Raw genomic sequence first — 23,168 nt, 5'->3', positions numbered from 1 at the left:
TTTCCAAAAACAGTATATAATGATACCTTTTTTTGTTTTAAAGACTCTTCCAAGAGAAACCTTGGAGAATGCAAGGAGGCTGCAGAAAAACACCCTGAATTTACCATTTTCACAGAAGCAGATCTCTCACATTCTCAGCAACTTCAAGAATAAGCCAGTTTCTTACACATTACAAGGAAAACATTTTCATTGGAAACCTACTTTTAAATCACAGAAAAGAGCTGTATTTTGTGTAAAAATAAAACCCCGAACTCAATAAAGATATACTATTGAAGTCTATAAAATAACTTCTCCACTAGATGGAGTTGCACAGTTATACAGAAGTTTCCTCTCCCTTACCTATTTCAGGGACACAATCCTGTGTGTTACAGGGTTCCTTCTCTTCAGGTTTGAGCTGTGGGTCACACTGAGAGCTGGCTGCCATGTCATCCGACAGGCACCGCACCTCGCGCAGCCGGAAGCCTCCTTCGCAGGACTTGGAACACTGAAACAATGAACTGAAGTTCATGAAGGCCACAGGAGATGTGTCATTACAGACAGTAAACAAGGGAACCTTGATGCCAGAGCCAGGTATCACTGCAGCCTTTTATCAACTTCACCCTACTGGTTTTTATTTTCTACCTAGGAAGCCCTTAACATACAGGGAAAATGTTCTTCAAGATTCCCAAACATTTTTGACCACAGGAGCAACAAGCCGACAAATAAACATAGTGGATGCTGTGCAACTGAAATGAAGCTGGAACAGTTCCCTTTCTGAATTCATTACTTAGCATCTGCTTCTTTAATTAGTCTGGTTGTTCTCTGCTCATTTAGATGTATCTCCCAAATCTACTCTTTCCATAGTGTTCACGTTTCCTGCTTTAAGAACTTAACTTCACTGAACTTTATTACTTGACTGCCCTGCCCTCCACTGTCCCTTTTGCCATTTATATACCAGCAAGAATAATTTTAATTACCTTTTTTTTCCCTAGCACTCAATTATTTTTCACTTCTTGCAGCACAATGATTTTAGTAACCATTGTAAGTTTCTTTGAATTTCTTAAGGAAATATTTCTGTGCTCCTTCAGGGTCTGTTATGAAGCCAGAGACTTTTGTACTTGCTTGTTATGGTACTTTTAAAGCCAATTATTACACATTTCTGCCCATACTGAAGCAAATCCCCACTGGCCAAGGATTTTGCCTGAGTGAGGTCTTTGAGATTTGGCTCACTGTCCAGTTTGACCTAATGCTCAAAAACTTAATTAAACTTGGGTCATTTACGATTAAAACCTTAATAACCCAAAACTAGTAAGAATGTTTTCTTTCTGACTTTTTTGGCATAATTATTTATTTTCCTAACACTGCATAAACAACTTATCGTGATCATAAACTCATATATTGTAAAAAACTAACCAAAGTAGTCTCAATATTACATTTTTAAAGTGTTTTTTCATCTTTAAGTACAATCTTTACCCACATTTGAAAGGGCAGCCATGTGCAACAGTAAAAGAACATGGATTTTTCTAGAGTTACTCCTGTTACATGCCCGTATGGAATACTGTAATTATTCCACATCCACATCCAGCCATAAGGACTTCGGGTCTCTAGAGATCCTAAGCACTTAGAATGGAAGCAAGACTCACATCACACTTCACACAAACCACTCTGAGCTGCATCCACACTGCAGAGCTGCCAATGGCAACCTGAGCTATGGCTCAACAAAGGGTCCAAGTGACTGCATTCAATACGGTGTCATCTCATTCTAAGACGACAATGGACTTCCTGATTTTCATTTAGGACAAAAATGTTGATTTTTTTCGGTAGAAAACTAATAAACTACGTCATATATAGGAAATTATGGATGAAATTGAAGTGTTTTGTGGCACAGTGGTAAATGTAGCTGGTCCACTTCCAGGGGAAACTGAAGATACATGAAGCTGTACAACAGATTTTCTCCCAGTGAAGTTCTAAGTATTACAGTGAAGAGTTTACAGTAAAATATTATGGTAAAACTGACTCTAATGAATACATCCCTCATTCTTTATTAAATACCCCTTAATTTTAATGAAACTAGAGATCTAAAAGGAACTTCTAAGTGCACCACACTGTCTCACTGTAAGGGCCAAACCAACTTTATAAAACAGGAAGATTCTATGAACAAGACATCAATGATACAAAGACAACTGTGCAGTGTCTCTTTCTGGTCAAGATACTTCCTGAATTTTCTATGTTCCACCAGGCAAAGAGTATGCTTTCTTTTTATTATCAATCCTGTGCAAAGTTAAATCAATTTCATGATGGGTGGTTGTATGCAAATAGTGCTCTCTTTCAATATAAACAGAAAAAGATGTGTCAAATAAAGTACAGATACAGGAAAACATGACAGACTTACTGTGCTCCATTCTGTATGAAACCACTTAGATCCACATGGTTTGAGGTAGCAGGACTGCTGGCTGGGAGGTTTTTCCAAATATGAACATTCATAGGGGTTCAAAACTTCAAAATTACCTTCAGTTTTCCTAACACAAATTACTTCTCTCTGCTGAGTTCCACTACCACATTCAGTAGAGCACTGTATCAGGGAACCAAAAAAAGTGGGAAAATCTGTTATTCTCCTTATGTCCATCAACTTATTTACAGAGTAACATTTCTCTACATCACATGCTACCATGGACTCAAAACATTTCTAATTATCTTCATGAAGAAGACATATGACTCTAAGTGTAGTTCTGGAAAAATCTCAAAGTGTAGTTTTACCTGTAGCTATAAAAGAAACTGGTATTTATTTTCCCAATCAACAGAGAAGCATAACTCACTTTCTCCATAAGCAGAGTTACTGTTTCTTGCTGAAGCAGGATCCTATGTGCTGCACTGAACTTTGGAAGGTTGTAAGGTTAGAGCACAGTTTTGCAGCTTTACAAAGCCTCACATTCTGTGCTGTTTTTAGAAAATGCCTTGATCTGCCAGGGTGTTATTTTCATACTTGCAAGTATCTATGTGATGTAGTGTTGGTTCCAGTCCTGAAAAGTGAATTTGACTCACTTGGATTCCTACTGCCCATTTAAAGGTTAAGTACACACACAATACTGTTTCTGGCACTTGTAAAAAGGTTTTTAGAAGATGATTACAGCAACACATTGGTTTCTAGGTTGCATAAAGGACTACGGTTTTCAGAAGGCTTTTTCCAGCCTAAACCAATGAAACATTCCTAACACTGGGGATTTTCTTTATATTTTTGGTAGAATTTACAATCCCTTTACCAGATTCCCACAAAACTCTTGAGCTGAATGAAGAACCTAGATAAATGCACCTGAATAAATTCTACAGGAAGTAGAGTAACTGCACTTTCTTTAACACAAATCATCTCTTTCAATGGTTCCTCTAAAGGCACCATGTGAACACCCACCTTAGCTCTGGCAGGGGAAGGCCAGCCCTCAGTGTTCCCCACTGCTCTGCCTTACTGACTGCCCTCATCTTGCTATTAAAAACCAGATAAACCAGCCAGGGCTTGGCCAGGAGAACTGATGTTGTCAGACACAGCTTTCAGATCAGTAAAGACTTTGACTGTGTGCATCAAACAATTCAATTGCAAAGAAAAAAGGTGAATTAAAAGAATAGTCAGGATGCTCTGAACTGAACACCTTTCCAGCACAGCAAAATGGGTACAGAGTTCCTGTTCACTGTCTGGAGCAGTCTGAGTAACAAGGCCTGGATTTCATCTGTTATTAGAACTGCAGATAAAGATTTTTTAAATATGAATTTGTTATTATTGTTATACATATTTTGATACACAATAATTTTTACTTGCACTTGAAAGCATTAGCATAGCAGTAGCCCTGTAATCTCCCCCTCAGCTGTTCCAGTTTAACTTCCAGCTCCTTATCTCCTGGAAGGACTGTGGATCTGCAGTGCAGTGAGTTAACAGCACAGCTCCACCAAGCAGTCCCAAAGGCTCTCCAGGCAATGCCAGAGCCCACACAAAGGGACACAAATGCCTGGGCATGAGTTAGCAGCTTCTGAAATGCCTTTGTACCTGACAGAAGAAATGCTCATTTGGAACAAGGGCTACTAGATGTGGATGAAGGGAAGAATTTACTTTGAGGACAGAGTATCAGTATAGAGCCCACTAACCAAAACTTGCTCTTTTGCTTATTGTAATGACTTTCAGTACAACAACACCAAAGCTAACTTTTGGATTTAGCCATTGCTTTTTGCCTTCTTTAACTTTTAAAAATGTCATATGCATACATATGTATAGGTATGTATCTCCCTGCATTCATGCATGACCACAAAGGCTCTACTTTAAGAACTTCAAATCCATTGTTTTAGTGTTTACCTGAACATGCTGAGCAAAATTCTGTCACCATTCTTTTCATAAATACACTGGGTCAGTAGGTGAAAAACAAAAAATGAAGATAGAGAGGAGAAGAAAAACAATTTTTTTTTCTTTTTATCAAAGTAAAAAAACTCAGCAGATGCTGAAAAGTATTGAATATCAACTCAGTAAAATACAGGGAAAAATACCAAATAATACTGTAGAGAGAAATACTCTAGATACCAAATAGATATATTTATATATATATATATATATATATATATATATGATATCTATAGATATATTTGGTATCTAGAGTATTTAGATACCCTAAAATACCAAAAAATACTCTAGAGAGATGAAGAAATACCTTATGGCACACATCTTTACTGCATCGAAATACAAGTTTAAAAGTAAAATACCAGCAGAAAAGCAACAGACATGTTAGGCTTGGTCCCTGCCTTACCTGTGTCCAGCCCCCAGCAAACCACTCGACCTTGCCAGCGCAGGGCCCGTTGTTACAGGGCGTTGTTTCCGCGGGTCTGTTGTTGCCGCAGCCCTCCAGGGGCAGGCTGCTGACGTGGTTGGTCATGCAGAGCACGGAGCGTGTGCGGATCCCGTCCCCGCACTCTGCCGAGCACTGCGAGAGACACAACAGGGGCACAGTGTTGGGAAGGATGGAAGTTTGACAAGAAAGTTTCACAGATATGTGTGTGTGCTTAGCAGAAAGATTTTTAAATGTAGAATCTGAAGAAGGAATAGAGATGGAAGCAAGTTTTGATATAGAAGAAAAGAATTGCTGAGCCAGTCTTACTGGATAACCAAGGAGGCAAAGGGTGAGTTAGTTAGAAGGGGTTTTTATGACTTGAGCAAAGGATAAACCCACCTCAAAGAAGATGTTTTTACCAAGCAGAAAGACAGTACAGGCAAACAAGTCAGTAGATGTTGCAAGTAGAAAAAAGGTCTCAGAATTTTCCACTGCAAGAAAACTGAACAACAACTTCTAGCCTAAACTGTAAAGTACTAACTTTTAGTGATTGGAGAATAGTAACATGAATATGGTAATTATAGTAGTTATGATAGGCTATAGGTAAAAGTTAAGGTATAGATTGGTTCTACTGTATTAAGATGCTCAGCAAAGAAAAGTATAGAATGCATTGTAACCAAAACCAAAGGGTGTCCAGGCCTGCCTGCAGCTGGAGCTGACACCTGTAGGCACAGCTCTGTCACCCACCACCCTGGACTGCTGTAACTTCTTGGATACAATAAACTGCATTTTGAAGAACTGTCTGGAGTCCCACATCCCTCATTTAGGCTCTTACAGCACAGGAAATGACAATGACAGTCATGGAAGTTCATTCACTCATTCATTCATTCATTCAAAGTCAATTATTTTTACTTGTAATTCAGCTGTAGCAAATTGTCTTACAGTTTCATACTTCTGAAAACACTACACATGTACCTGTCTTTACAGACAAAAATGAAAAGATTAGCTAAGAAAGAAAACTCTTGGATTACAGCTTTTTGTTAGCTTTCTTACTTTTGCTTTCTTCTTCCTGTCCATAAATTCTTCCAATTTTCATTTTATTAATCTTTTTTTCACACTAATTAGTAGCTCTGAGAATGGGTAATTTCAATAGAAATAGGACAGCAGTCCTAGTTCAGCCTTTGTTTTGCTCTCTGGTTTCTCCTCCAAGCATTCAAGCTGTGAGCCAGGTGGATCTTACACTGGCTGAAAGGACAAGGTCAGGAAAACTCTGAGGGCTGTGGCACTGGGAGTAAAGTGACTGCACATCCTGGAACTCTTTCATATAACAAACTGACAGAGTCTGATAGCACAGTGAAGTAGGAGAATAGAAATTATTTTGACAGGTCATTTCAAAAGATTCAGGTAAGTCCTCAGTAAGTAACTGTAACTACCACGAGTTATTGCCCAGCCTGTTTCAACTGAAAGTTTAAAGTTTGTTTTAGGAGAGGTGGCCATAGAAGCTTATGTCCATTCAATGTTGCTTTTTAGTGATACGACTTTCCAGTAACTAACGCTCACCATTCTGAAAGTTACACTGCTAAATTCTAAAAGCTCTTACTAAATAGTGATATGCAGATATTTATGTCACCCATTCAGAGACAGTATGCATGTCATTCACAAATCACAGGATAAATTCCATTTATGCCCTTAGAGTTTGCTCTTTCATCTACTGAAGCAGGAAAGTATCTGGTATTTCACTGTCCTAAGCAGCATCAAACTATTGACATTTAAAAAACAGAAACATGCCAAGGAATAAAGTCTCGTGTTTGACTGTTCCTTTGTTGCTTAATTATTTCTTGATCTTCCCTTTCGTTTTCTGTTAAAATGCATTTAGCATTCTGTGTATAGACCATTAACAAAGAAGAAAAACCTATGTGCAGCTCATTGAAAGATATGTAAACAATGGAATTTAAACAAAGCAATTATATTTCACATGCAAAGAAACCCACAAATAAATATGTCATGTATGATTGAAAAAGATGCATTTGATTGCTATTTCAGATTTTATTTTTAACATATAATGTAATTAGGAGAACTGTGTATTACTTCCACAATGAGTACCACATTCCTTGTGGTGCATTAGAACATTTAAAAAATTTTATTTACTAAGAATGAGTCAAAAACCTGGTAATGAGACACAAAGTTGACCATTAACTTGATTTAGCTGCCATTGGTAACAGTGTCAGGGTTCACTTCCAATAGTTCAGCTGCAGAACAGCAGATGCCATGAGAACACCACTATAAACAACAGGACCAACCAGCAGAGTCACTCATCTTCCTGAGAGCCCAGGGACTGAAAATGCCATTGGTGGCAAACTGCTCTTTACTCACTTGCAGGGAGGAACACTGGTTACTTGTGTGAAACATGTAGTCATGTTACACTTATTTCACTGACAGAGAATAGAAAACCACTTTTCCTATCAGCAAGTTGATTTCTTTCACAAGATGTTCAAATAGAATAGCAAAGCTTTACTGAAATGGAATACCTAGGGAACTAAAGAAGTGATTCATCTCTTTAGAAGCGGTATGTAAAACAGATTCACCTCCTCAGCAAACCAATTTCATGGCTAAGGAGGCCTTTTCAAGGTAAACTGGTAAAATCTTGAAACTACAAGAATAATGTAAATTCTGCTAGTAGTGAACATTTTCCTGTTCACATAAACTACAACTGAACTACACCCATTTCAGACAGGCCACTCACAGGTGAGCTGAGCCCCACAGCCTGGCTCCCACTCAAACCTACAGAAATCAATTCTGTGGCTGTTCCCGTTCCAAGTGTGTCCAATTACATTAAACAGAGAGAACTTATGCATATACTCTGCAAATACTTTTCTTATTGATAACTAATTTTCATTTGACAATCTAGTTTGCTTTTCTGCTTTTCAAATGAGAGCTGGGAACAAATTTAGTCTGTAAAGTTATCCAGAAAATCTCCCTAGTCTTATGTTTTAAATGATTATGTTATGAACTAGGCTTGCATATCAAATAACAGAGGAAATACCAAATGGGAAGGTATAGGGTTGTTCCACTCTCTGCTGCAAGATTTTACTACAGATTAACTACCCTCTAAGGATTTACAAAGCAAACTTAAACCTGAATGTTTCACATTATGCATTTGTTTTTTCATGTTTTTATCTCCTTTTCAGCAAAAAATCTTCTCTGTGAAAATCATAGATTTCTAAGGTCCAAGGCAGGGTGTAGGGAGTTGGATAATGAATCTTTTCCCCTTGTTTTTCACAACTGACACACCCATTACTTTCAATTTGGTGCCATTGGTTTGTTGCATTAATACACAGTAACTGCCATAACCTAACATTGTGAAACATGAGGAACTTTCACAAGCTGCAACTTTATTCTGGTCCTATTATTAAAGATATTTTGTTTCACAGTCTTGTTTTAATTGGCACAAATTCCTCAGAAACCTCCGTCTGTGTTTTAAGGAGTCTGCCATTTTTCCTCTTCCTGAGGTCCTTCCCTCATGAGTTCAATTTCAGAAGCTTTCCATACCCATTAAAAACTAAAAATAAAACCCCTCATTCAGGGCTCTGATACTTGTTGGAAAGCAACTGAGCAGCAGTCCAGGAAAATAAGGCAAGTTCCTGTAAACTTGGAAAACTCTGAGTGGAAGTCTGAATTTTTGTCACAGCTACAAGACAAGGGTAGAGCAAGAAAATCCCTTTTAGCAGTGCCAGTTCCCCTTCACTAACGTGCCAGCCCTACTCATTGCACTCAAATGGGGCAGCAGAGCACAGGAGAGTGGCAGCAGAATTCTCCTGGGCCTCCAGAGAGCTTTCACACAGGCCTCAGCATCACTGCTAGCCTTAATTAAAGTTTTAAATAACCACCAATTGAGTCTGAGTAAAACACTCCTATTTGTGCAGGATTTCTGCCTACCACACTTTTAACCTTCATCACCTTAATTATCTCTCACAAGACAGTAAAGACTTTTACAGCCATCTGCCTGATTTTACTAGAAAAAAAAAATCTATGTTTCAAATACATTTATAAAACTCCTTAACATTATTTGACCTACTCTGAGAAAATCCATTTCAGAAGGGATTTTAGACAGATTATATAACCTTTGTTTTTCCAATAATACACCCAGAATCGTATTTCAGAAGATCACTTCTGCCACAGCAGATGGGGGCAGATTAAAAAAAAAAAAAAAAAAAAAAAAAAAGGGAGTGAAGGAAGAATTATCTTTTTGCACTGTCAAAATATTTTCTGATACCTAGTTTTAAATAGTTTCTCTTCAGAGTGGACCTATGCATGCAGCAGGTGCTGGGTCAGTGCAGCAGCTCCATGGCACCCTCCAAGCCCAGCACCAATGTCCCCTCAGTGATCAGCAGCACCAATGTCCCCTTCAGTGATCAGCAGCACCAATGTCCCCTCAGTCAACACCAGCACCAATGTCCCCTCAGTGAACAGCAGCACCAATGTCCCCTCAGGTGATCAGCAGCACCAATGTCCCCTCAGGTGATCAGCAGCACCAATGTCCCCTTCAGTGATCAGCAGCACCAATGTCCCCTCAGTGAACAGCAGCACCAATGTCCCCTCAGTGATCACCAGCACCAATGTCCCCTCAGTGATCAGCAGCACCAATGTCCCCTCAGTGATCAGCAGCACCAATGTCCCCTCAGGTGATCAGCAGCACCAATGTCCCCTCAGTGATAACCAGCACCAATGTCCCCTCAGTGATCAGCAGCACCAATGTCCCCTCAGGTGATCAGCAGCACCAATGTCCCCTCAGTGAACAGCAGCACCAATGTCCCCTCAGTGAACACCAGCACCAATGTCCCTTCAGTGATCAGCAGCACCAATGTCCCTTCAGTGATCAGCAGCACCAATGTCCCCTCAGGTGATCAGCAGCACCAATGTCCCCTCAGTGAACAGCAGCACCAATGTCCCCTCAGGTGATCAGCAGCACCAATGTCCCCTCAGTGATCACCAGCACCAATGTCCCCTCAGGTGATCAGCAGCACCAATGTCCCTTCAGTGATCACCAGCACCAATGTCCCCTCAGTGAACAGCAGCACCAATGTCCCCTCAGGTGATCAGCAGCACCAATGTCCCCTCAGGTGATCACCAGCACCAATGTCCCTTCAGTGAACAGCAGCACCAATGTCCCCTCAGGTGATCAGCAGCAGGGAGGGCACCTCTGTGCTCTGGCTCACACCGTGTCCCTCCCTGCAGGGCTGCCAGCACTGCCCAGGGGCTGAGTGCAGCAGCACACTGAGGGGGCCCTGCCCAGCTTCACCTGGCCCCAGGCACACCCTGCTCAAGGCCCCTTTAAGCTCTGCTCCATCAGTCCTTGCCCGTTTCCTCAGAGAGGCGACTTTACCCAGCCACAGCCTGCCCTTCCATGATCCCTCCCCTGGGACTCCCTCCCAGCCTGAGCCTGGCCCTGCCCCATGGCCACAGACCCGCCCCAGGGTGGCTGGGCTGGGCCTGACCCCGGGCTCTGTCCCTGCTCTGATCCTGAGCTTGACCTTGCCCCTGCCTCATCACTGATCTTGCCTGACAGCCTGGACCCTGCCTGGGCCCTGCCTGCCCCCCTCCTTGTGACACTGGGCCACAGGTACAGCCAGGCAGGCTTCAGGGGCTGAACCGGGGCAAAGCAAGGCAGGTCACAAGGAAACACAAATCTCTGTAGACCTTGGCCACCCTTCTATCAAACCCTCCTGGCTGTACGCTTCATTGCAAATATGAAGTGAATTACATATTCATAAAGAATGCAAACCTTCTATTTCCATATAAATCCCACATGAAATCAATGAAAAAAGGTATTCTCTCTTGTTTTTTCATTTTATACTAAAACAAATAAAGAGTGATAATAAAAAATAACTAACTCCTGCACAAACTTAATGGTGGTTTTTCTTTTTCCCCCCATGTTTCAGGAGATTTTTAAGTGAAGTATCCAGATTTAAATAAAAAGCAGTGAAAGAAGAGTGTAAGCTACAGTACTCATTGGTAGTTCCAGATTTCACTGGTCAACAAACACACTTGAACCCTTTAGGCAATGTTTAGAATTGAGAGGAATAATGCATTGCTTTTATGAAGTTCTCCTTTTACTACAGTTCTCTTGCAGGAGATTATTACAGAAGCATTGCCGTTACTCTTTTTAATGAAGAGTGAAATCCAGAGCATGTGTTTGGTTTGTTTTGATTATGTTCCCTGATGTGCAGCATTTTTCCTTTCTTCCCAAGATTTTATTTTGGCCGCAGAATCTCATTAACATCTAAGAATTGTTTGTATTTTGGCTTCTTTTCTAAGTAGGCTCTAAACATAAAATGAGAAACAAATGAACAGAGGAGATGGCAATGAGGAATAAACAAAAATGCAGGAGGGAAATGCTCCAGTTAGCTGGAAGGAAACATTGGTGAGTCTCCCATTGCTGTAAATCAGGAGAATGCAGTTTCCCACTCCTGACCCATAGGAGAAATAAACTTTCCAGCAATTAGAGCTGTCAAAGAATCAGTCATGTGAAATGTTTGCAAGAATCTCATCTGCTCCCATCAATCCCATTTTGTTGCTAAGTTCAGTAAGGTTCACCAGATTTACTCTACTGATTAATGGACACTGTTTGGTGGAACTCTGCTGCTTTAATGCAGGATGACATCTTTAGAGAATTATGAGACAGGAAGCAATTTTTCTACAAATGTAAATAAAAATATCATAAAAGTTTGTCCAGACTCTCCATAGGCAAAAGAGGTTAAAGATCATAGAGAAGTCAAAGCCATGAAACTTAAGTTAATTGTCTTATTTATGCTCAAGATAGAGCAATAAATGCAAAGACAGGCACAGACAAAGTAAGACTATCAGTCTCACTCTGCTACTACAGACTTTTAAACCTGTAATCTTTTCCATTGAAGTGGGTAAAAACTTCTGTTTCTCTCAAAACTGAGCCTGGGGGTGTCAAAAGATGGTGTTTAGACCTATTTTCCATACAAGGAACAGGAGTGTACACTTTTCAGAAAAGAAGTGCTTGTTTCCCAAGAACGAATTGCTTTTCCTCCCTTCCTTTCCAGAGCACACATGGTGGCCACACACCTTGTTTGTGTAACATACACTCAATGGACTCTGATACCTGTTTATCAAAATACCACAAATCAAGAACTGCATTGTCTTAGGAATATGAAGAGGTTTTTAATTACATATATAAAGATTCAGTGTGTGCAGAAACCAACACCAAGGAGGTTAATGCCATGGGGCGAAACAGGTGGCCCATAAAATACATAAATACATTGTAGGAAAACAAGACTGGAGAACAGGGCAAGAAGGCAGCCAAGTGTTATTTACAGGGTAAAGCAACATATAGCCCACCCCTGGGAAGGAAACACAACTCCTACACACAAATTTCTATATGCTCTACAGATTTTTTAAGTGCATATATGTAATATTGCTGAAATCACATTTAGGGAAAAGTAATGATAGCTACTAGTTCAGAACCACAGAAACTATTAATAATAATATAGGTAACTAGCATGATTTCTGCATCAATTAAAATTTTGCATGGTCTCAGTAAAACAAGAAAACAAAATCTTTTCACCATTCCTAAATTAGACCATGTTCTTTTCTTAAAACAATGTTAAAGAATACCCATGTCAAATTCTGCACAAATATCAAATCCTGAAATTGAACATCTGCTGCCAGCAAAGACAATGGTAATTTTTTATGTTGCTGTGGTTTTTCTTGATGTTTAGCTAGTTAACCAAGGCTATATTGTAATAGCTCATGCATCCCATCAATCAAGACAGGGAAGTCTGATCTATCCCTTGCTGAAAGAGGAAGTATGTGCCTAACCAATCTCTGACAGGCTTCTGGAAATCTCTACTTGCTGCATGTGCAACTGTACACATGAAGTGTTTGCAAAGTGGGTTCAGAAAAGGCCTTCTCTTCCAGCTGTAACTAAGTTTGAACTCAACCATTTCAAAGTTCCAAAAGTTATGATAAGTTCTTTTACCTCTTATTTCTAGGCATGGCTGAAATGTCAAAATACAATGGGAAAGACTGTTCTGTGGTATTTCCAGCTGGGACTTGAAGTAGGCATGTAATAAATCTCACAAAGAAGGTCTGTTCTTGTGAGATTTCCACCACAGTTTTGCAGACTCAAGAGGTTTGAACAAGCTTTTTTAAAGCATTTGAACTTTTGGCTGCTTATCTGAACCATTTGTGGCTGCCCATCGCTGATCTATGCTTATTGCTGAAGTGTGGCTTGGCTTAAAGTACTTTTTAAGGAATTGTTTGGGGAAATGACACATGCAAAGCCCATATACCTGGGAATGACCATTTCTATTCCATGACAGAATTCTCTTGTTTTTCAACACAAACACACTTCTCTACAAAGAAAGAGAAATTTCTGCTCCTAAGCTGCAGCCCTTTCAAGGCACAAGCAGACAGCTAATGGCCAAGAGCCTGACCTTGCAAAGCTGTTCACTGCTGCTGTATTTCACTGCCTGCCCCTGAATGTCTCAACATCCCAGTTACGAGGTATGTGTGAATCTTAGGAGATCCTGCATGTTTCACCTCAAATCTACTTTTTTCCTGAAATAAGCTGTTTCTTACATCCTCTTTGTGAATCAAACTCCAAACCCACTCCTGGCAGAAGTGGTGGTGAATAATGCCAACTACAGTAGCAAGCATTTGGAAGAAATTAATCTGTACACTTATATAAACTGAGAAGGTAACAAAATCCATTCTTTACTCTCCAGCCCTAAAAAGTCTGTGGTAAAAAAAAACCTCCAACATTTTCCACATTACCTGCTTCACTTCTACGTCTCATTTAACATGTATAAATAAGCATAATAACATTCTACAGTTATAACCTTCAGCTCAAAAGCTGCTTTTAATTCTGCAGAGGACTAAATATCAGTGTAAAATAATCAAGAGGATGGTGCTAGAGTTTTCACTGCAATGTCTGTGCTTTATGTGGTGGAACTGCACTGGACAAGAGCAGCTGGGCAAAATGATGACTTTGAGGGTATAATGGATTTAACAGCACTGTAGAAAGAACAGATCTGTAAGCAAAAAAAGGCAGAAAAAAAAAGCACTGCTTTTTCCCTATAGCAAAATCTCTGCCCTTTGCACTAATACCTCTGCTTCTCCTGGTATCATTCTGTCCATACTATGCAGGAGCATACACTGGAAAAAAAAGTCATAATGACACAGATTAAATAGTCTGTACTTTTGTTTTCTTTATAAAATCTATTTGAGTCATCTGAGGGCTGAAAATTTTGTGGACTTTGTAACAAGAGTCTGATCAGCCTTTTAAAGTTCTGCAACATAGCAGGTACCCGCCCTACTTGTGAAGTTCCTGCTCCATCTTGGCATCTAAACCATGTGGAAATCTTCTGAGTGTCCAAACTAATGCCCAGCCTGTGAGCCTGACATTCCTGGCTTTCAGAGGTACTATCACAAAGTGATCTAAACAATGAAATCATAAAGTTGTGAATGTAATCTTACAGCTTCACTGATAATTACATTATTTGTCTGTCAAAGCAAAGACAGACTGAAGGCTGAACTTGCCTACAGATGGAACTGATATGCAAGCATCCACAAGAGGGACCAAAATATCAGGCTTTTCTTAGCCCATGTTTGTAGCCCATGTTTTTTCTTAATGAAAGCATATAAATATCACCACTGAATAACAACTCTGAGCCCAATCACGAAACAAGTTAAATCACCACTGGTTTTACTGCTTTCATGCAGAGAATCTGACCCATTGGAAGAAAATTAACCCCAACATCCACGTTCACAAAATACAAGAACCTGAATCAAGCCTGCCTGACTTTATAAAGTTGTTCCCTTCTTTTCACACCTATGAGATAATTGGTTTATGGATTGAACTTAAACCCAGACATTAGGCCTCAAATCTATATCCCTTAACAAAACAGTGGGGAAACTTTTAAGAGTCTGAATCTCGAGACTCAGCACTAAGCAAGAAGAATAATAAATCTCAGCACACTCAATATTTTGGAAATTTCAGACTCAGAGCCAATTCTAAGTCTGGACATTTGGCCATGTACCCACAGGCTTGCCCTTTCTATGCATTCTTGCATCTTAACACAAACTCAAGAAGCCCTTGGGATCATTATTTTTTTGTTTGCTTTTGCCTGTTTAAAAGACCAAGAATAAACATGGAAAATAAGATTACTCCTTTTATGGCTATACAGATGTGTATTTTTACAATTCTGATGCTCTTGTTTTAGAAAGCTTGGCAGGATAAAGATACTGAGAAGCCTTACCCTGTCACTCCATTCTGTAAGAAACCAGCTCTTGGCACAGGGGCCCATGTCGCAGTTCTCGATGTCATTTGGCCGCAGTTTCATGTTACATTCCTCATCATCAACAACGTCCCCAAGGTTGCTGACACACTTCACATCTCGAGTCCTCTGCCCCACTCCACAAGGCACTGAACACTGGGACAAAAAGGAGGTTGCATCAGGACTGCAGTGGTTTATCAGGGAGCTGGAACCATTCAGTTCATTCATTTATTCCTGCTAAGACATCTTTCTGGTTAGGAAACTGATGGTCATAGTCAAGCAGGGATTTATTGAACTAAGATTTGCTTATTTCCAAGGTTTTTAATATTCCACTTTGTTTTAAACAAAACCAAGCTGATGTTTGATTAGTGATACAAGAAAATTTGTATTCTTTCTGAGGTATTCTACCCCAAATGAATGGATCCTACTTACTGAGGTCCACTCAGTCCTGATCTGCCACTCGCTGCAGATCTTGAGCTGGCAGGTGCTGGTGGTGTCGGGCTTCTCCAGGTGCTGGCAGCGGTACTGCTGCACGGTCAGCGTGCGGTTGGCGTAGATCTGCCGGCACAGGATCTGCCGGTGCTGCATGCCCAGCCCGCAGGTCTTGCTGCACTCAGACCACTCCCCTATATCCCAGCTGAAGTGAAAAAAAAAGAATATCTTTGTTCCACAAAGAACTCTCTAACACTGATCTTAACAGAACTGGAATGACATTATTCTTATGCTGGTCCAGAATCCTATAAAATCCCACTTCAGTCTCTGTGTGTGCAGTGATCCCTTAGGAGGCACCATCACGCACTTGTTACGCAGCCTTCCTGCAGAGGCTGGTAATTGTGAGCATGGATAGGATTGCACAATTCATGGTCTCCAGACATATTACAAATGTTACTCAAGCCTGTAACAGCTGCTTGGTTTTTAAAAGATGTCTAAAATATATATTACTGCTCTAATGACACTTCCCAAAAATTTTAAGATATGCTGCATGAAATTTTTCTGCAGCAAAGGCTCTAAAATAGACAACACAAAAATCACGAAATGCATCCAGGCATTCATTCATCAGTAAAACTGAAATAGTAAATGATAAGCAATGAACAAATATAATTAACTTTAGAGACTGAAAAAAATCTCTAGATAGAGCTTTCTCATTCCAAAATTTCACTGTATTTATTCAGTCACTTTTAAATAAATGTTATTTTCAGTTTTTTCTTTACAAGCATGAAGACACAGACACACATTTAAAGGAAGTATCTAAATTGTTTACACATTTTATTTCAGAACTCCTGTATTTTGAAAGTCAAACTACTTTCCTACTTAGAATTGCCCCCTTGACATGCAAGACCCCAAAGACACTGGTTATTTCACTTAAGTTACAGTATCTTACAAAGCAGGGCATGGGAAGAGGTTGCAGGCCTCCTCTTCTGGAATGGGTTTGGTGCTGCTGTCACAGTAACCCTCGGGTACCTCCTCGTGAGTGATTCTGTTGACGCAGTGGAAAATTGGGTACTGTGATCCTGAAATTAAACAGACAATTAATTGGTAAAAAATTGCAAAACACTCTGCAGCAACAACAGCAGCATCCAACATTGATGCAGAAAGGAAAAGCATAAACTGACAACAGGAAATACAGACAAAGGTTTATCCAAAATTTCCAAATGTAAGAGCTGACAGGATGCGGTAGCAGTTTCTGCACTGTCCAAATTCCAGCAGATCTATTTGTTCAGTTATCTTAAATGGAAATCTAGGACAAGAGATGGTGGCAGTTCTCATGGGAAGCATTTTCACTTTGTAAAAGAAAGATAATCAAGTCTTTCTCTAAGTCAAAGTTTTACAAACATGCTTTGAAATCTCTCAGGTTTTCATCAAAACTGTTAATTTAGCTCCCTTTTCTTTAGGTAGCACAAAAATAACTTATTTTTTCTTCTTGCAACTTAGAATTTCCTAAGGTCATTTAACTTTGGTGGATCTTAAAAAAAATAATTAAAAACTATCATTTATATTTCTGCATGAAGAAATAAAGTAGAAGAAAATGGAAAACACAGAGGGAAGAAAAAAGCAGAAAGTGTCCTCTACCGAATGACGCAAAATGAAAACAAAGCCTTAAATAGTACAGATTTTTTTCCTGATTTTTCCACTCCTTTCTTTGTCAGCCTATATAACCTAGTTTGGCTTGAAATGCCTTAGGGCCATCAGAGAGGCAGGGGCATTTCACAGCAAGATCACAAGAAATGTTCATACATTCTCAATAGTCTCAGGATTTGGCTCTCAAGATCCAGGTTCTTTTGAATTTAACTTAATCAGAACATGCACACATTCTTCATATAATGGGAAAAGAGACACTTATTTCTGGCAGCTCTGTTGCTAAATTTCATGGAATAAATAGGAGGCTGAAATTAATTTTTTTTATTTTAATTTTTTTGAACGTCCTAGTGTTTTGCTATCTTCATTAATGCCACAGATTTCATTAATGCCACTGCCAAGAGTGACCAGATCTCTGCAGAAAGAACAAGAACCATGTGCCAATGTTGATAAAGGCCACGGCATACACAACCAAGATTTCTATGATGGAAAGGAAGAATACATTTACCTTGATGTGTTCCTGTAACTGCACCATAAATTACCTGATTTGGATACTGAAATTCACCTTGAGTATGGGAATTCAGTCACTCAGTAGTTGATACAGACTGATTGCTGCTAGCCAATAATCAGACACAATTATGGATTCTGCTAGATGACTTGTAGTAAAAGCACAGTGTGCTTAAATGCCAACTAAAATATTTTTCTCCACAAAAGGGCTGACTTAAGGAAGTCTGAATTTTACTGGTAGTATTTTAGCTCTAGTACTTCTGCAGTAATTTCTCCAAGGAGTTTTCTTTTTTTTTAACTGAGAAGCAGTTTTGATTGCTATCAATATTGCTGGACTTTTTCAGCTGTCTGTAGCTATAACATGCACACCCATCTGGCCTTAGACCAAATTTACAAAGTGTCTTCTCAAACTAATTAGGAAGCAAATGTTCTACATGTATATGAACTGGTGACAGTCAGCTGAGCTCCCACACTGGTACATGTTTATTTTAAACCTCTGCAGTTTTATGGTATGGTGGTAGGTGGCTATGCACAGTACAAAAGATTTCACTTTTACCATCAAAAAAACTTATTCCTCCAAGTAATTGCTTGTGTTCTGCATTATTGAATCTGTGGTCACTGTGAATGTCTGGCAGCAAAGCTTAATCCCTGTAGTATATACAAGCAGTTTATGCACCACTTCCCAAAAGTTCACCAGGCCCTTTCCACCCCTTTTCCTTCCCACTTCTTCCCGTTAAAACCTCAGACTTCTGCAGTCACACCAGTGCTGCTCCAGCAACATCCTATGAGACAAAGATCTGTCTGATGAAATGCCTGTGAAACCTTCCCAGGAAGATCAGAAAACAGTTGACAAAGACACAAAAAGCACAGTGGGTGGATCTGACAAAGCTGGAGAGGCAAAAGGAATGGTAAAGAATGCCAAAGGATGTTGAGGAAAGTAGCTGTGTACCAAGGGCATGGGAGAGAGCAGCTTGCCATAAATGCTGAAATATTTCCTTTCAGAGACAAATGCCATATCCTTCCTTTTAGTTTCCACACTTTCTATTTCAAATTTTGCCAGTTTTACTGATTTAAATATAAGCACAGGTAATAGTAGTGATGTGACCTTTGGTTGCAAGAGAACAGAAAACAGCAGGTCTAACCATATTTTGTGCATACACAAAGCACTTACCTTTCCCACATGTAGTCGTACACTCAGTTTTTCCAACCTGTTTCCAGTTGTATTCTCGGTTTTGCCTTGGTGGCTGCATAGCAGGCACCTGGTTTTCTGGCTGATGAGAAGGAAATCTTCCTGGCTGAATAACTGGAAAGGTTCCAGCTGACTGTCCAGTGAGAATGTCTGTCTCTCTGTGCAAATCCTCAGACTCATGACTTGTACTTTCTGGCATTCCTAACTGACCATTGAGTGGCTCCCCTGATGATGGACAATAATAGAAAAGTAAAATAATGAGCTTATTAGTCTTTGTTATTATTCTCTAATAATTAGAACTGGAGAATCACTAAACTTGGAAGCAGCTTTAATCTGCTATGTAGAGACTGCCTAATAGTGACCTGCAAAGATTGTGTTGTTTAAACTAAGATAACCAAATCTTAGCCAGCAAGTACATTAAAAACTAAAAACTGAAGAATCTCCAAAGACAACGCAGAGTTAATGCACCCAGTGTCAAAATTTCCCAAAGCATTTTTGTTTTGTTCCATGCTCTGCATTCTCTGCCTCCCCATGTCACAGCACAGCTGCTCCTCATTATGAATATACCAAACACTCAGAAATCTGCCAAAGCAAGTCATGAACATTAAAGTGAGGAGCAAATTCACTTGCAAAGTTTCTCCTGTCCTTCAGAACTTCCTAGGTGTACACACAGCACATACCCACAGCTCAGGCAGGGGCTGCCCAGATTCTTGCTTGGGAAGAGAACACTATTCTGTTTGATCCTCTCCAGTTGCAAAAGGAAAAGGGAACTGTGGAGGGTTGTTTTAAATTATCTCAGAAAGAAAAACACTCTGAAAATAAAGATCATGTTCTATTTAATTTCTGAGACATGGTTACAACACTTCTACTCAAAGTAGTAATCTTCCCAGCTAAAGCATAATAAACCCTGCCAGTTTTAATTCACTGAAGTTTTACCAAATCTATGGTGAGTTCTAATTTAACATTTCATAGGGTGAAATTCTGGGCCTCTCTGACATCAATGACAGCATTTACACTAATTCATTGGTATGAATTTCTCCATTAGCTTAATAAGTAACAAAAAGTGTTTGATAAAAGGAAATGGTGACATTTTACCTGGCCTCCTGTGAGCAAGCAACTGAGGACTAATGACATTGTCTCCTGGAATGATATATTCATAATGTATACCAGGGTTAGGCTGCTGATGAATCATCTAAAAGGAAAACCAGCACACATTGAGTTCTTCCACTTGTTATGTTACTAATACTTAAATATCAACTTGAACTGATCAGCTACGTAACGTTATTTATCACTGGTTGGGATAGAAGCAATGGTTAATGACCAAAAAAAATGCAAAAAGAAGAAAATACAAGTTACTATTTGCAAAGAAGAAAATGCAAGTTCCTGTGTTTGCAAACTGAGCTAGCATTTGATGGCAGAGAAACTGTTTGTCTAAATCTTCTCTGAAAAACCTAAGACTGCCATGCTTGGGCCAAGGTGTGCTGTGGGCTGTGCCAGCCATGGCCTCTCCCCTCAGCAAGGGGAGCAGCAGAGGCTCACACCAGGCCTCAGCAGTAGAAGAGATGGTCCTAAGGTCATCAAAACACTCTCAGATAGCAGGGACTTGACAGACGCCTGAGGAAACAAAAGCAAAGAAGAAACAAAGCAGAAAAACCAAAACACCACAACCCCCAACCCTACACACGCAGCCTCTGGCACTTTTAGAGATTCCCCAGTGGCTCAAGGAGACCCCTGCAGACAGCACACACACTGCTCTGTGTCCATGGCAAAGCTGCTGCTCCTTCCAGCACCTGCAGCTCCCTCAGCACCCAAGGAGCCCCAGCAACCCAGCAGCTCAAACTGGGGCCATCCTGCTGCCCTCCCCAGGAGCACTGCCCAGCAAAGATCAGGGAGCAGGTCCCAAAGGCCCATGGACTGCAGCAGCAGCTGAAGATCGCCTGCAGCCCTCCTGCATCCTTCCACATTCATCTTCAACTGAACCAAGATGCCTTACAGAACACAAGTCTATCAACGTGTTCTTTATGAAACACAGGCAGGAACCAGAAGGTTTTCTCCTTTAAATGTGAAAATGAAGCTCAGGGTTTTCAGAATGCTGCTGCACAAGCCCAGGTGAGCTGACAGGAGCGTGACTCTGACAGTCACTGTTAAACTGGGTGTGCTTGTGTAAGCAATTGGGCATAATAGGACCTGAGAAAGATATGACTTTAGGACAGCTTTTATAAACTGTTAGCAGCACACTCCATTCCCAACTCAATTCTACTGCACTGCTGCTCTGAGCCTGAGCATACCCACACTACAAATGCAGGGGTGTCATGAGCTGATAGTTCCACCACTTTAGCTCTCATTACTTCAGTACTCACACTCATGTTCTAGCCTGAACTCTCTGTGGAGATTAATCTGATAAAAGCCTCAGACTATACTCAAAGTACCCTTTAAAACCAAACCAAATCAAACCAGAACACAAACAAAAACCCAAACCAACAAACCCACAAGCAAACACCAGAGCTACCTCTGGCTTTTTGGTTCTCACCAATGAATCTCATGGATTCATGGACCTAGAAGTAAAATGTCCTCTTATCCTAATGGCCCAGTGACCCAGCAGAGGACAACTAATGCTTCAAGGCTTCACTAAATTCACATCTATTAATACCAACTAGGGATTCAGACTTCTGTTTTAACTTATGTCAAAATCACTCTTTCCTTGCCAAATATAATAGCTGTTCCTCTAAACACTGTCCCCCAGACAGTATTCACTTTTCTGAACCAGCTAATAATGCACTGCCTGCAGTATTTTTTTTTAAAGGTTGGGTCCTTCCAATGTCACTTTCTTATCCAAAAAATACACCCTCTTTGTGGTCCTGAGAGAACCAAGAACTGTGAACTAACTTCAGCAGTACAGTACACATCCCCTTCCAGAGCCAGGGCCCTGTTCTTTAGATGGTTCCAGGAACAACTTCCCAGTGGTTCCCATGTGATTGTTTTTCCATCATATTTCTCAAAACAACTGACAGGCATATTTTAGACAGAGCTTAACTGATGAGGTCCCTAATTAGCATATTGTTTCAGGTTTCCTGCAGGAAAATACCTGAAATGATAGAACAGTTTTGCTTTGACTTAGTGGACCCAAGTCTTTGTAGCAATGTATACTTCACACTTGGACAGAACTTGCATCTCTTTTTCTTGTTACTTATAACCTCCTGTACATCAGAAAGCTTTTCACTTTATATTTCAGAGTGGAAGAAAGACAGCATATCTCAGAAAAACAGAACAGAAGCCATTTGGAGTTCCCATCTGCAAATCTCTTCATTTTTCTACACAGAGCATAAAGATCATGAGTATGGGTGAATGGAGAATTACACGACTCAGGCACTGTAAGATGAAGTCTGAAAAAAGACATCTGTATCTGCTTGGCTACACATCTCAAGCCTGGGAGAGAGGCGGTGTCATACTGAGCACTGATTTTCTTGCATATAGCACTATTCACCTTTATCTTCCCACAGTATATTAAAAAAGAGACTAAACTACCATTTTATACTGAATTGTATTATTCCTCCTATCAACCAGAAACATCTCAGGTGAGAGTCCTGTCAAATCAGAAGTGGCAATCCACAGCAGCAGCCACAGAGCAAAGCTGGCAAAGCTATGCCCATCATGGCAGCTTTCTTACACTCCCTAAGCCTAAACCAAAACATTACAATATCAAACACCAAAACAAACATCAAACAACATCAAAACTTAAGGCTTTTTTATGATATTACTTTGGAAATGTTTAATCCATTTCCTAACCCATTTCTCTCTGGGTCATTACGTACTAGGCATTAATGGGCTGAACATAAAAACTCAGGGCCAAGCCTCAACTCACAAACCCTGTAACCTCACAAAAACACAAACATCTGAAAAACACAGAGTCTGCATTGCACAGTTTAGGAGCCCAATTGTTTATTTTTCCAGGCTTTTCCCAGTCGTTCATTACAATCAATTGGAAAAGAAGTTTGGATCAGTTGGACTTGATGATCTTAGAGGTCTTTTTCAACCTTAATGATTCTAGTGTTAGCATAATTATTACACTGCTTTATTAGACACCATATAGCAGATGGGAAATAACTTTGCCAACATCTAACTTTTCCCAGCTTAGTAATCAGGGTAGTTACTATTAAGTTTTCTATGGAATTATCCAGCACATTCACTTTTCTACCTTGCATTGCACTCAAGGACAAAAAAGCCTGTATGAAAGAATCATATATTCAGTTAATTTCTTTTTTTCAAGAAATGAATTTTACTGTGTGGGAGTGTATAATCTCAGAACACACC

The 23,168-nt window shown here is 40.0% G+C and overlaps 1 protein-coding gene across 2 annotated transcripts in view; it reads right to left on the bottom strand.

The window, feature by feature from the left end:
- THSD4 (thrombospondin type 1 domain containing 4) overlaps positions 1-23,168 on the bottom strand; it is a 238,741-nt gene that overhangs the window by 6,383 nt on the left and 209,190 nt on the right. For both annotated transcript variants that reach the window (XM_036389920.1, XM_036389921.1), the window contains 8 exons: positions 19,953-20,049; positions 18,840-19,082; positions 16,467-16,596; positions 15,518-15,722; positions 15,068-15,241; positions 4,761-4,934; positions 2,372-2,551; positions 340-484 (listed from right to left, as the gene is read on the bottom strand). In XM_036389920.1, the coding sequence (XP_036245813.1) occupies positions 340-484; positions 2,372-2,551; positions 4,761-4,934; positions 15,068-15,241; positions 15,518-15,722; positions 16,467-16,596; positions 18,840-19,082; positions 19,953-20,049 (1,348 nt within the window). The remainder of the gene's footprint in view (positions 1-339; positions 485-2,371; positions 2,552-4,760; positions 4,935-15,067; positions 15,242-15,517; positions 15,723-16,466; positions 16,597-18,839; positions 19,083-19,952; positions 20,050-23,168) is intronic.

The sequence above is a fragment of the Molothrus ater genome, chromosome 13 (genome assembly GCF_012460135.2).
Source record: "Molothrus ater isolate BHLD 08-10-18 breed brown headed cowbird chromosome 13, BPBGC_Mater_1.1, whole genome shotgun sequence".
NCBI classification, from domain to species: domain Eukaryota; kingdom Metazoa; phylum Chordata; class Aves; order Passeriformes; family Icteridae; genus Molothrus; species Molothrus ater.
Note: the sequence above shows the minus strand (reverse complement) of the source record. Positions and strands in the feature narration are given on the sequence as shown.